Genomic DNA, 15,012 nt, shown 5'->3' with positions numbered 1-15,012 from the left:
GTTGTGGCAAGAGCGGATAGCGTAGCTGGTTTTAAGAAAGGTTTGGACAAGTTCCTGGAGGCAAAGTCCATAGTCTGTTATTGAGAAAGATATGGGGGGGAGCCACTGCTTACACTGGATCGGTAGCATGGAATGTTGCTACTCCTTGGGGTTCTGGAATGTTGCTATTCTTTGAGATTCTGCCTGGAATCTTGATACCCTTTGGGGTTCTAGAATGTTGCTACTCCTTGGGTTTAAGCCAGGTACTAGTGACCTGGATTGGCCACCGTGAGAATGGGCTACTGGGCTTGATGGACCATTGGTCTGACCCAGTAAGGCTATTCTTATGTGTTTCTTATAGGTATCTGCTGCTTACCACTGTCAGAAACAGGATATTCTGCCTTGTAATTCTGTAGCACTGTGTGTTTGCATGAGCATTTTCCCATTTCTTCCAAAGGGCATGGGTGCGGTGTACTTCAATAAGGGAGAAAACTGTATTGCAGCTGGCCGACTGTTTGTTGAAGAATCAATTCACGATGAGTTTGTGAGGAGAGTGGTAAGATGTGTAATATCTGTTATAAAATTATTTTTAATTGCAGGAAGTTTCTTTTGTTTTTACAATACAAGGAGGTTCTATTGGCCACAGGAATGAGGGCCAGATTATCAAAACTTACCATGCCTTTAAAGATGGTTGCAAAACCAGTTCTGGACAGTTTAGCATGCCAGTATTTTACTGCCCTGATTACCACTATGATCTTTTCTGAGCTTCCTACCAGCCTCCAACTCTGCCCATGTAAATGTGGTATGATGAGGTCATTACTATTAAAATGGTAATATAATGGGCTCATTAATATTTAAACGAGCACGCCGGGCGATTCTCTATCATTGTTGGGTGATTCTCCAAGTTGAAGCGCCAGCTTTTAATGACCAAAAATTACTGGCTGGTCCGGGGGTGCTGGTACTGTGAAAAGCACATCTCAGGCATGTGTTTCTGGTTGTGGCTCATGATAAAAAAAAAATTTTAACTCACTAAACAAGGGAACTTTACTAATCAAAGGTGATATACAATATCTTCACTTTCATTGATCACCTTATAATACCATAATATGTAAATATCTAAATAATAACTTCACAATCTGGTAAGTGCTTAATAGTGAATGCTCAGACCCACAACTATAACCCAGTGAAAAGTCACGGAGTAGCTGTGTATAGAGACCATCATAGCTTGTTCACAGTCTCTCCCACCAATACCATAGAACATTAGTTCTAACAACACCAATCACTTCTCAATGAGAAGCAAAAAAAAACTTATCTTGGTATATGGTGGAATATGGCCATTACAGCTGCTCCAGGCACCTCTTTGATCACTTCAACTGAATTGATGCATTTTCACCGACCCCCCCCCCCCCAACCTAGGTTTCACCGGTTGGCTTCTTCAGGAGGGGTGCTACAAACACAAAGTGATCCTAATCATACACCCAATACAACCCACAACATTCTATGTTCACCAACACTCAAACTCATACACTTATAAAGACTATTATTATACTCATAATACAGCTTTCAATTCTTGCCTGCGCCGACAAGGGCAGTGGGATAGTGGTACAGGACTACAGTAAATATCGGGATGAAGCTATGGGTCAATTGCGAGATGTAGGATTTTATAAGGAAATTTCCCAGGATCCAACTAGGGATTTTTAAGGGTTTGATCGATAGTGTACTGAACAAGGCTAAAGATGGGGGAGTTATATCTGGTAGGGAATATAGGTGTTTGTGTGTAGAATTTCCTGAAATACCTTATATTTACTTTACCCCTAAAATCCATAAGTCCCTCACTTGCCCTCTGGGCCGTCCGATTGTGGCTGGCATTGGGTCAGTGCTGGAACCTTTATCTAGGTACATTGACAGCTTCATACAGATGCAAGTGTTTACAGCTAAATCATGTGTGTGTGATTCTTCTCATTTTCTTCAATGTTTACAAGAATGTGAAGGTAAAGAATATAGGTTTCTGATTACAGCTGATGTTGCAGCACTGTACACCAATGTCCCACAATTAGCGGCCCTAGCAATTATTAACAGTTAGCAAACTTAACATAGCAGTACAGAAAAAGGAACTGGTGGGAGAATTAACTGAATTCGTTATTTGTCATAATTATTTTCGGTTTGAAAATAAGTACTTCATACAGACTAAAGGCGTGGCGATGGGGGCCACTGTGACCCCATCGGTCGCATACCTCTATATGTCTATTTATGAGGAGTTATCTTAAATAATAAAATGCTAGCCCGAGCATGCGCACTCGCGACGCGTGTTCCCTGATCCCTTTTCTGTCGGGATGTGCCGCACGAGTGCGCATGCGCACTTATTACCTCACAACAGCCTTCCTGCTCTCCACCTAGCGCTGCTTTCAAAGGGCCCGGTCACCATGATCGACTCCACAAGCCTGGGACCTGCAGCCAGCCGCTGATCGCCTCCACAGCGCCTCTTTCCCTCCGTCGATGGCGCCGAAGCCCCGGGTCAAGGAGAGCCCCGTGCGCGTCCGATCCGTGCTGCGCACCCTCCCACCGCGACACAAACCTCCAGCCTGCAGCAGCTCCACAGCCGCCGATTGCCTCCACAAGCCCGCGAGGGGAGGAGGCAGAGGGCTGGGGCTGTCCCGCTGACAGCATGGCCCCGATCCCCTTGCGCCCGCTCTTCGCCCCACTGCCAAGCTCTGGAGCAAAGAAGCCGCGGTCCGGCCCGGCCCGCTGAGAGGGAGAGCGGCACTGGCACAGAGGAGGGAGGGGGGGGGACACACATGAGGGCTCTGCTGCTAGCTCAGCTTGGCCGCTCCGTCTCTGCCGGGGCTAACAGTAGCAGCCCCCGAAGCTCCTCACCAGCCTGTCCCGCCCCCTTGAGAAGGGTTAGGGTTAAAGTGAAATTGTGGCCTGGGCAACTGTAAAAGGCAGACATGTAACGAAGCACTCTTACGCTTTATTGGGGATCCGATCTGGGAAGGGAGGAAGAGAATTGGCTTGGGGGTAATAATGATGATGAGGTAAGGAAAGGGGGAGAGAAATAAGATGGAGAAAAAGGAAAAAGCAATGAAGTAGGGGAAAGGAAAGACCAGGATAAAGAGTCAGATAAGAAGAAATGAGGAAGGGATGAGAAATTAGATGGTGAGGCCGAAGGAAAAGGCAGAAATGGAACTAGGAGACAGGTCTGGTGTGAATATTAAAAGAATGGAGACAGGCAACAGGAAATGCATTTTTAGAAGGAGAAAATAATGTAATTGCAGAAAGCGTGGTTGGAGAAGAAAGAATGGAAACTAAGAGTTGAACCCGGAAACAGAAATAAGAATGAAATAAAAAATAAAAAGATCAATTAAAGGGCTGCTGCTGGATAAGGTGAGCAGTGATGGGGTGGTGGAGGACACAGGGGAGGAAAAAGGAAGAGAGAAAGGGTGGTGGTGGACAGCCAAGGAAAAAAAAAATAAAGACAGAAATACAGAAAGCGGCTAAGGAGAGAGGAAAAGAAATAAAACCACACACTCACACACACATATTCTAGCACCCGTTAATGTACGGGCTATAAGACTAGTATGTATATAAATCTCAGTGGTTTAGTAAAGTTGGCCTTTGGAGGAGATTTATAGATGATATCTTTTTCATCTGGAATGGGGATCATGATGAATTGGAAGTGTTTCTTGAAGAACTTAGTCAAGTGGATCCCAACATTAAGTTAACTTATGTGGTCAGTAGTGACACTATACCTTTTTTGGATATACAGGTTATGAAATTGAATAGATTTGGTAGTGCAGAATGAGACTACTTTATTCAGGAAACCTTCTGATTGCAACACGCTCCTGCATTACAGTAGTTTTCATCCAAAGCCCCTGCGGGACAGTAACCCGGTGGGGCAATTTTTGAAACTGAGGAAGGTTTGCTCTGGCAACGCGGATTTTCACCAGCAGGCCACGCAAATGTATGGTTAGTTTGTGGAGTGAGGTTATCCACCTAAGGTTGTGAAACAGGCGTGGAAAAGAGCACGCAATTGTCAGCGTGAATGGTTGTTTCACCCTCAGGTGAAGGGGCCATGGTGTGTGTACTGCCATATTCCAGCCAGAGTTATCAAATCAAACAGATTATTCTTAGGCACTGGTCAGTGTTGCAGGTACATGAGGGCATGAAGGAAGTCCCTCGGTTTGCTTTCACGCGTGGGCAGAATTTGGCTGAGATCCTCAAATATAGTGAGCATACACGACATTCCCACATACACTGGGTTCCCACATGGGTTGTGGGCAATGCGTGTATTGCCAGCATGTTCTGGACACTGACCATTTGCGCATTCCTAGATCAGGGGGTAAGAAATTTTATTTGCGAACTGGGACTAATTGCCTAGCTCGGGCAGTGGTATATTGCATAGTGTGTCCTTGTGGTTTGTACTACATAGGACACACGAGGCGAGTGGTGAAAGTCCGTATAGCCGAACATTTGAGTAACATCCATTGCAAACGGGATTCGGCTCCTCTTGTTAGTCATTGGCTAGAGAGGAATCATATGGCTGAAGATGTTAAATACACAGTGTTACTTCATGCCAACAAGGATACAGGGAATGTATCTCAGTACTTGTTATATCAAGAACATAAGTTTATATTTCAGTGACACACCCTGGCCCCGGTAGGGTTGAACAACGAGATTGACTGGTTTCAGATTTAGCTTGTTGAGGATGTAGTTCTCCGTGGTTGACGTCATTTGTGATGTCAGTAATGGGGGAGTATTTTAGGGGGCGTGGCCTGCTGGTGTGTAACGCGACGCCAGTAGTGTTCTATATGCTGGACGGAGTTTTCTTCCCGGTAAGCCGCAGGCAAGAATTGAAAGCTGTATTATGAGTATGATAATAGTCTTTATAAGTGTATGAGTTTGAGCGTTGGTGAACATAGAATGTTGTGGGTTGTATTGGGTGTATGATTAGGATCACTTTGTGTTTGTAGCACCCCTCCTGAAGAAGCCAACCGGTGAAACCTAGGTTGGGGGGGGTCGGTGAAAATGCATCAATTCAGTTGAAGTGATCAAAGAGGTGCCTGGAGCAGCTGTAATGGCCATATTCCACCATATACCAAGATAAGTTATTTTTGCTTCTCATTGAGAAGTGATTGGTGTTGTTAGAACTAATGTTCTATGGTATTGGTGGGAGAGACTGTGAACAAGCTATGGTGGTCTCTATACACAGCTACTCCATGACTTTTCACTGGGTTATAGTTGTGGGTCTGGGCGTTCACTATTAAGCACTTACCAGATTGTGAAGTTATTATTTAGATATTTACATATTAGGGTATTATAAGGTGATCAATGAAAGTGAAAAAAAATTTTTAAACACACTGTTCACAGAAATTATAGCAATATAGTGAAGGGCAAAAAATCTCCAAAGCATGCGTTTCGAGCGTGTGTATTAGAGGCGTATATTAAAAGGCGTGTCTTATACGCGCTTGTTGAAAGCCGATGATTGTACCTCCCCTCCCTTCCCCTCCTATGATTGACTCAATGACGTAGCCTTTGCTGGTAGTTCTCCGCCCTTTATCCACCCACGCCTCTTTCCATGGACTATTTTACACATGTGCCAATCGCTATCACCAGCAACAGATCTCATCTAAATTTAGCGAACCTCCATAAACCTCATTTTCATTCACAGTTCTTTGATCTGTCAGATTTTATCAGTGATATTAGAGAATCTGGCCTGAGCCTCTTTGCCTCTGGCAACATTTTTCCTTTTATTGCTGAAATATGGTGTTCTGTTATGGCAATAGTCACTGCTCCTTTGGGTCTAAATCTCAACTGGAATTGTGGCAGGGACCCTATTGCCATGAGACTTCATTCACAATTACCCAGGGATATTTCTCCTTTATTCTATCCTCCTGTAGTCATTGAAATAATGGTCCTGGGTAAGGGGTCATGTGCCACAGCTCCTTCTAGAACAGTGGTTCCCAACCCTGTCCTGGAGGACCACCAGGCCAATCGGGTTTTCAGGATAGCCCTAATAAATATAAATGAGAGAGATTTGCATATAATGAAAGTGAAAGGCATGCAAACCTGCTCCATGCATATTCATTAGGGCTACCCTGAAAACCCGATTGGCCTGGTGGTCCTCCAGGACATGGTTGGGAACCACTGTTCTAGAACACTGAAATCATGGGCCTTTGAATCCAGTTACTTAGAGTTACCAGATTTTTGTAAATGAAAATCTAGACCCCCGCCCCCAAGCCCACTCCATTCTGCCTGACCACGCCCTGTTCTGCCCCAGCCTCACCCCCTCAACCTGTTTTCTCATCAGGATGGAATCTGTGCATGCACTGGTATGATGCAATGACATCACATGCATTTGTGTGACATCACTGCTCGTTGCTAGAAGCTTTTCAAAACTTGGACAAAGTGCCGGGTTTTGAAAAGCCATCCGGACCCCTGAACATGTCCTCAAAAAGGAGGCCATGTCCTGCGAAATCCAGACTAGAGAATGACACAGTGGCTGTTATCCACGGCTAGCTGCGGGTAACCCGCCAAAACAGGAAGAGAAAAAAAAGTGGTCGCAACGGGTATGGGGACAAGGCCATTCACCGGCCTGTGGAGCGGTGAATGGCCTTGTCTCTGCAGTGAAGTGAGAGAATGCGCGCAGTCACTGATTGCATGGTCCAGCAGCCCCCTCCCTCCTTCCTTCTGATTGCTGCCATCCAGGCATCTCCCTCCCTCCCTCCCTTCCCTTCCCCTCACCTTCACCTTCATGGCAATTTTCATTTTTCTTGCCTCCAAATGGCATGAGCCTTTCAACAAGTCATGTGCGGCTGCTTGAATCTTCTTCTCTGATGCAACCAGAAACAGGAAGTTGTGTCAAAGAAGAACCACACCTTCTTCAGGGTTACCACAAAAAAAAACCATTCAGTCAGCTCAGTTAAGCAGTGTCCAAGTTAAGCATTTAGGCAATCTGAATTACTTGCCTCCAGTCCAGCAAATCTCCATTGGCAGGACTCTATTCTGGGGCTCAGCATAAGGCTCCAGTTCCATATCTTGGAAATCTTGAGGCATTAGGTCGGGTGGCTCCAGACCAGCCTCAGTTAGCTCCATACCTTCCAGCTGCTCACTGCCATCCTGAGCTCTCGACCCTGAGTCACCCTGCCTTCTTGGTTGCTGCTGCTTCTCCTTCTGCCTCTCTAGCTGTTCTACTCTCTGGTGTAATAGCCTGCAGCCAAGCCCCAAACCCTCCGGTGAACAGGTTTTCCAGCTGTTTCTACTTCCAACCTGCAGATGACTGCTGGGAGCTAAACTAGAGCTGGGGGGGGGGGGGGGGGGAGAGAAAACAGGCAAATCTGCTCTCCCGCTTCCTCTAGGGGCCAAAGAAGGAAAGTCATCAAAATGTTCAGTTTGAGGTTTAAATTGAGCTGTTTGTGGAGTGTCTACTCTTGAGCTGTGCACTGCTCTGGGGACATACCTAGCAGGCATAGGCTGAATATCACAGTGCATGCGCGGATGCCCTCCTGCCCGACAATGATTTGTTCCAAGCTTTTCAAAACCCTGACTAGCGCCTTCTTACCTACTACCACATTTCATATTACACAACCCCACACAACCAACCAGAAACCGTAACGTATTTACATACCCAAAGATCACAAGCTGCAAATACAAATCCTTTTTGGACAGGTCCTTCATGTTCCAAGCAAGCAAACAGCAGCCCTGGCTGGGAAATTACAGTAATGGAACCAGGCTGACCTACGGCGCATTCCGGAAAGCAATTAAAACCGTATTATTTGACAAATTCATCTCCTAAACAGAAGCCTCACTACTTACTAAATTATATTTTCCCTCTGTCAATCTTGATGTAATATGCTGTCCATTTATCTTTTCCTTATGTAATAAATTGTACCCTCACTTCTTGCATTCTGTAATTCGCTGATTGTCCAGCCTTCTTCTTTTTTTTTTTTTTTTTAATTTATTTATTCATTTTTAAACTTACATCAAGTGTACAGTAAATATCAACCAAATATAATACAACATCACTTGAAAAATTTTCAATATCATGGACATTGTCCAGCCTTCTTCGATGTGAACTGCCTAGAAGTCTTTCGACTGTGGCGGTATAGAAGAATAAAGTTATTTTTATTATTATTATTATAAAGTGCCGGGTTTTGAAAAGCTGTCCGGATCCTCGGACATGTCTGGGGAAATCCGGACGTCTGGTAACCCTAGTGATGCTACTGATATTTTAGTTTGACCATTTATTTTGTTTTCTATCCCGTTTTCCCCAAAGAGCTCAGAATGGGTTACAGGTTAAACATACATAATATTCAGTTAAGAGGTTATGATTTGTCATAATTACAGTACAAGTTTTATCCTAACATGACACACATTAGGGGCCAAATACACAGTTTACGGGTTGCAATTTGTCATAGTTATCCTTACAGTGCAAGTTTTTCCAATACAAGTTTTATCCTAACCTTGACACACACTAGGGATCAAATACCAATAGGCATAATATACAGTTTACAGGTTGAATTTGTCATAGTTACAGTGCAAGACTTTAATTACTGTGTGCCCGCTGTTGGCAAATGCAAGAACAGTTAGTTACACTGTCCTTTGTGTCCTTAAACCCAGACGGTGCTAGTTCATCAGCTGTTGCCAGTGTTTTCTAGGAACATAATGTCAGTAGAGAGTTGTTTCATCAGCACTGTAAATTTATTCAGGACCTAAATTTCCATCAGATATCCTCTTAGCAAATTCATCAATGTAACTTTCAGCTACCTCGTAATCAGCAAAAGCTTTTTTCACCACAGATTTTGAGATATTTAACACCATGGCGCTACTTAAACGCTGTGGCAATACGGCACAGCAAAAAAGCAAAGCGCAGTCGGGGTGGTAGTGAGTGAAACGTTGGGGGGGGGCTTCCTTGATATAACTGACAGGCGAAACAGGTCCCCAGTGGCATAGCGAGGGTGAGCGGTGCCCTCCCCTCCCCTTTTCCCTGCCCCCCCTGCCGCGTGCGCGCAACCCTTCTACGTACCTTTTTAACTTTGGTTTGAGTAGCCACCAACTTACTGCCCACGTTGGCTTCAGTGCTTTCTCTGATGTCACTTCCTAGGCACAAGTCCCAGAAGTGACAGAGAGAGCGCCGAAGCTGATGCGGGCAGCAAGTGGGTGGCTGCTCATGCCAAAGTTAAAAAGGTACAGGGGAAGGGAATGGGGGGTGGGCAGGGAGGAGGGATGCCGGCTCCCCGAGCAATATGACGCCAGGGGCAGATCCGCCCCCCCTCACCCTCCCTTACTGTGCCACTGCATGTCCCCACTCGACGCTGTGTATAAAGTCTGATATGAGCTTATATTAAATTGTTTCATAAATTGAAAGATAAGTTTATGCAAACAATAACTGAAAAAAATTGATAAACAAGTATATGTGAATAATAATAGAAGAGAGTTAAAGAATTGCTTGATCAAATGAGGAACTGAGTGCGGAGAATCTTATGTAGCACAAACACAGCTCATGAGTAGCACTTCTGAGGATTTAGCAAGATTTAATGAAGAAATATATGTGGTGATATTGCTTTTGTAGAAGTAATTATTCTAAAATAGACACACACAGTGGTGCTTACCTTTAATGAAGAAGATTAGTGGCATAGTTTCAAGTTTATTTAAATTCTTTGATTTACTCGCATACTCCAAATCCAACGCGATTTACATAAGTTAAGAGTTAGGTTAAAATAAAAAACAAACAAACATAACAATTAATACTAATTACAATAATACATTTAGGGAAATAGGAGCCGACAACAATTGGCTTAAATACAATTCTAAAAAAAAAAAAATAATAAACAAAAAAGGAAGGTCTAATGACACAAAAAGTTGGGGAACAAATACCTGCTTGATTTTACTAGATCGTCTTCCTAGTCTATTGTAACTTAGAATTAATCCATTAGAAAGCGTCCTTAAATAACCAACTCTTTAGGAGACTTTTAAACTTGCTCAGTAATTTTTCTTCTCTTATATTAAGTGGGAGTGAGTTCCAAATTTGAGGAGCTTGCGAGGGAAGCTTGCATCCGGGGTGGAGGCGCCCAGCACCTGACACCCCCCTGCGGTGGAATGGGGCGTCTCTTAGAAGCATTTTCCCCCCGTACCTCTTCTTTTCTTCACCAGCAACAAACAGGGTCTCCTACCTGCTGCTTGAGCCAGCTGAGCCAGCCCTCTGATATGGCCTCCTGGTCCTGCTAACAGGAAGCAACATCATAGGGAAGGCTAAAGCTAGCAGGAGCAGCAGGAAGGAGTTCCTGCTCACAGGCCGGCAAAGATTAGAAGAGGTATAGTGGAAGGAATGCATTTAAGTGACTTCCCCCCCCCCCCCATCTCCAGGAGGGAAAGGAGAGAGCCAGTGCCCACGCCAAGACAGCTCCTAGGGTGCTCTGCCCCCCTTACTACTCCAATGAGGATAGAGAGTAATACGAGAGCACCTAGGTTAATAGAACAGGAAAGTGCTTATAGATACCTAAGTGTCTTTATAACTTATGTAGAAGCTCAAATTCTGGAGAGAAAGCACCAAGATTGTGGGGGCTCACCACCTTGGGTGAATCTCTTCATAAAGGCAGTTAATAAATAAATAACCTGCTGATGAGGAGGCCTAAATGTTAGCACATAAGTGTGGGTGTACATTGACTCCACTAGGGTTACCATATTTAGTCTGGAAAACCCCAGACACATGACCTCACCCTGTTCCAGTTCTGCCTCCAGACCTGCCGCATTTTGCCCCCAGCCCCGCCCCTACAAAGCTTCCTCTTTTCCCCGACAAGCTCTGGCCGTGTCTGGAGACCCTGGAGCATGCACGGACATGTGTGACGTCATCCGCCCATGCTCAGAGGCCCTCCAGATGTGGCCGGAGCTTGTCAGGGCTTTCTAAAACCAGGACAAATGCCGGGTTTTGGAAAGTCTAAAAAGAGGACATGTCCAGGTTTTCCCAGACATCTGGTAACCCTAGACTCCACCCATGTTGCATCCAGTCGCCTCCTACTCTACAAGTGCATGCCACCTTGTACCACCTGTACATTTAGGAATGACCTGATTTCATAAGAGGTCTTTTATACACACACACATCAAAAATAAAAAAGATTTACTGTTCAACTATTGCCATTTTTATTTCTGAAAGTTATAATATACTGTACATATTGTACTGGAACCTGATCCAGAGCTTTAGTTACAAATGTATAAAATCATTGTAGAAAAAATGCCAAACAAAGCAATACAAATATTGAATCTCTTCCAGGTCTTAAAGACATTTAGAGGAGATATCACTGTATTTTGCATTTTCTGCTAATGTTTAACTGTAAACTTGGCAATCTTTTAGGTAGACGAAATCAAAAAGATGAAAATTGGTGACCCTCTAGACAGATCCACGGATCATGGCCCACAGAACCACAAGGCACACCTGGAAAAACTGCTGGAATACTGCGAGACTGGCGTGAAAGAAGGAGCCACGCTGGTGTATGGAGGAAGACAAGTACCCAGAGCTGGTAAATACAGAGAGGGCCTGATTCTGTATAGGGCATCTGTATTAGACGCTGCTAGGTGCCCCAATTGGTGGCACCCAGCGACACCTATCTTTGGAATCCGTGCCAAATTGGTTTAATTGGTGTGGTAATTGACCACACCACTTTTCAGACAATCAAAAAAAATAAAATTAATTAAGCAATTTGAGTTTAGCACCACTCTTAGAACACCTAACGATTCCTAAGTGGAAGTGTCCTCTACTGTCTAATGATGCCTTCCTGAAAAGTAGGCATGGTTAAGGGCAGAGAATAGGCATGGTTTACTTAGGCATCACTAGGCATACTAGATAGGTGCTGGTAAATTAGGCCTGGCCTAATATATCGGTGCCTACCACTAGAATGTCTAGCACTGCCTAGGTCCACTTAGGCACCGCTAGGCATGATTCTATAAACAGCGCCGTGTGGTTGATTGACAGCTGTGCCGAGTGGTATCTACAATGTAGGTGCTGCTAGGCGCCATTTATAGAATCGGGCCCAAAATGCACACCGTGAGAAGAAAAATATATTGTTGTTATATGTAATCTTATATCCTACCGAATGCTCGATTATTGGAGTTCTAGGCGGTCTGTACTATGGAAGTGTAAAAGGATGTTTGTCTTCAGTGTACTGTTTTATGCCAGTCGTGCCAACACTTAGGAGTCTGGGTTTATTGATCCTGTCAGCAAAACGTTAAGAAACCTTTAAATGGACGGAGGAAAGGGAGGCATTGATGGACCATTAGGCAAAATTTAGGGGGGTCAACGTACTAAAGTGCATTAACATTGATTGTTAACATGCAGGTACCACACCGACCGTTTGGAACTCATTGCCTATCAAACTACGTAACAAAATCTCTCTTGAAAAATTTAAAGGAAAACTGAAAACATTCCTCTTTAAGGATGCCTTTAATTTTGAAATCTTTCCTGCTTCAGTATCCTGACTACTCCCTGCTCTGGTTTTCAGATGAGATTACTCCTCCCCTTCATATTTTCCCTTCTTTGGATTACACTTTTCCCTCTGAATCCACGGTTTCAGTATCTGCGGATTCGGTTATTCGCAATTTTTTTTTTTTTTTAAAGAATTTCCTTTTTTTAGGCTATTTTTTAGCCATCTGAGCCGGCCTGGAACCTTACCTGGTGGTCTAGCGGTGAAGTGGGGCAGGAGCGATCTTCCTATGTTCCTGCCCCGTGCAGAGCCGTCACCAAAATGGCTGCCGTGAGATCTCGTTGTAGTCTCAAGACTACAATGGGAACTCACGGCAGCCATTTTGGTGATGGCTCTGCACATGGCAGGAGCATAGGAAGATCGCTTCTGCCCCACTTCACCACTAGACCACCAGGTAAGGTTCCGGGGACACAGGAGGGAGGTGGGGGGGTGTCAGAGCCAGCCAAAATGTTATTTGCGGTTTTTCACATTTCGCGGTCCGGCTCAGCACCTAACCCACGTGGATACGGAGGAAGAAGTGTACTTTACTTTTTTAAGATGGATTCTTACATTCAACCCTCTTGTTCCAGTTACTCTTGTTAGTCTCATGTTTGTTACCTTCCTTTTTAGGGATTTAACTGATTATTTTACAATGTAAAACCACCTAGAAGTATGTTAGGCGATATATCATATTTTTAATAAACTTGAAACATGTGTAAATACTGAGGACAACGTTCAGCTGTGGTTCAGCCACGTTACGTTAAATCAGTGGTTCTCAACCCAGTCCTGGGGGCACACTCAACCAGTCACATTTTCAGGATACCCCTTTCAAATATGCATAACAAAATACTTTCAATATGGAACCATTTTCTCTTATCAATAGCCCAAAACTAATTAAACAATTCTCTTCCAAAGAAGCTATTAAGAATTATAAATACAATTTTATAAGTAATTTTTTACTCATATATCTTCTTCATAATCATCATCACCCATTCATAAATAAATACAAATTCCTACATATAAGTCTAAACATACAAAATCACACCAACAGAGAACCTCTTCCCACTTCATAACATATCACCAAATTCACTTGTGCAAAATTCATACTCCATCTTCTGATGTTGATCAAGTTTCCAGATTAATCTTGTACCATTCAAAACATATTGAAAACCTCTTAATGTAATACCCGTTATCAGTTCTTCTTTCTTTTTTTCTCTGTAGTTATAACAAAGTTTTTTTTCTCATCAGTCGTGTTTCCGCAAACACCAAGATTAATGTGTACTTAGATTACTGCAATCTACTCCTAACGTATCCCTCAGTGTCGCTTCTCCCCCTTGCAATCTGTGCAAAACTCTGCTGTGCCATTCATCTACTTCCAACCTCGTTACGCTCATGTCATCCCTCTCCTTACTTCACTGGCTCCCTATCTGCCATCGCATACAGTTCAAGATCTTATTGCTGACCTACAAGTGTGTTCATTCTGCTACCCCTCAATATCTCTCATCACTTATATACCTCCCAGAGAACTCCATTCCTCAGATGAGTCACTCTTAGCATTACCCTTCTCCTCCACTGCCAATTCCAGACTTTGTTCCTTTCATCTAGCTGCCCCTTGTGCCTGGAATAAATTACCCAAGTTTGTCTCAGTTCCCTTCCCTTCCCTTGTTTAAAAGCAGACTGAAAACCCACCTTTTGATATAGCTTTCAATCCTTAACCCTACTCCTCTGCCCTCCAACCCAGCCCACTAACCATTCCCCTTAACTGTATCCATGACATCCTGTTTGTCTTTGAGAAGCAGAGCTGAGATTGTGATATCATAATGCCTCATTCCACCAATAAGAGCCAACCGCATCAGTGATGTCACAATGGCTTGATTGTCCTGTACTTCCGGCTACCCTCCAACCCAGCCAGCAGATTAATCGTTCCCCTTAACTGTATCCATGACATCCTGATTGTCTTTGGGAAGCAGAGCTGAGATTGTGATATCATAATGCCTCATTCCACCAATAAGAGCCAACCTCATCAGTGATGTCACAATGGCTTGATTGTCCTGTACTTCTGGCTACCCTCCAACCCAGCCAGCAGATTAACCGTTCCCCTTAACTGTATCCATGACATCCTGTTTGTCTGTCTTGACTGTTTAGATTGTAAGCTCTTTTGAGCAGGGACTGTTTTCTCACTCTTTGTGACTCTGAAGCGCTGCGTGTTTCTAGTAGCGCTATAGAAATAATTAATAGTAGTATGACTTCTGTTAATCAGAATTATATTAAAACAGTTCAGTGAAAAGATCTCACCCTTATCTACAGGCTTCTTCATGGAACCAACAGTCTTTACAGATGTTGAAGACCACATGTACCTCGCTCAGGAAGAATCCTTTGGCCCTATTATGGTTATTTCTAAGTTTAAGGATGGGTATGTTTTAGCCTCTATTTAAGTTCCCTAAGTTTATTTCAGACATTTGAGTGTACTATATGTCTACGTTATTCCATGTATTAATAGCTACAGATCTTCTTATGTACTGAAATTTGACTGGGAATAACTCATGCATGGCTCAGGAGAAGTATTACACCTGGCAGTTAC

At 43.8% G+C, this 15,012-nt stretch overlaps 1 protein-coding gene across 7 annotated transcripts in view; it reads left to right on the top strand.

The window, feature by feature from the left end:
• ALDH1L2 (aldehyde dehydrogenase 1 family member L2) overlaps positions 1-15,012 on the top strand; it is a 116,588-nt gene that overhangs the window by 93,588 nt on the left and 7,988 nt on the right. For all 7 annotated transcript variants that reach the window (XM_033950812.1, XM_033950811.1, XM_033950815.1 and 4 more), the window contains 3 exons: positions 437-535; positions 11,327-11,492; positions 14,739-14,844. In XM_033950812.1, the coding sequence (XP_033806703.1) occupies positions 437-535; positions 11,327-11,492; positions 14,739-14,844 (371 nt within the window). The remainder of the gene's footprint in view (positions 1-436; positions 536-11,326; positions 11,493-14,738; positions 14,845-15,012) is intronic.

The sequence above is a fragment of the Geotrypetes seraphini genome, chromosome 7, assembly GCF_902459505.1.
Source record: "Geotrypetes seraphini chromosome 7, aGeoSer1.1, whole genome shotgun sequence".
In the NCBI taxonomy this organism is placed as follows: Eukaryota; Metazoa; Chordata; class Amphibia; order Gymnophiona; family Dermophiidae; genus Geotrypetes; species Geotrypetes seraphini.
The sequence above is the reverse complement of the archived record's forward strand: the minus strand, read 5'-3'. Positions and strand labels throughout refer to the sequence as shown.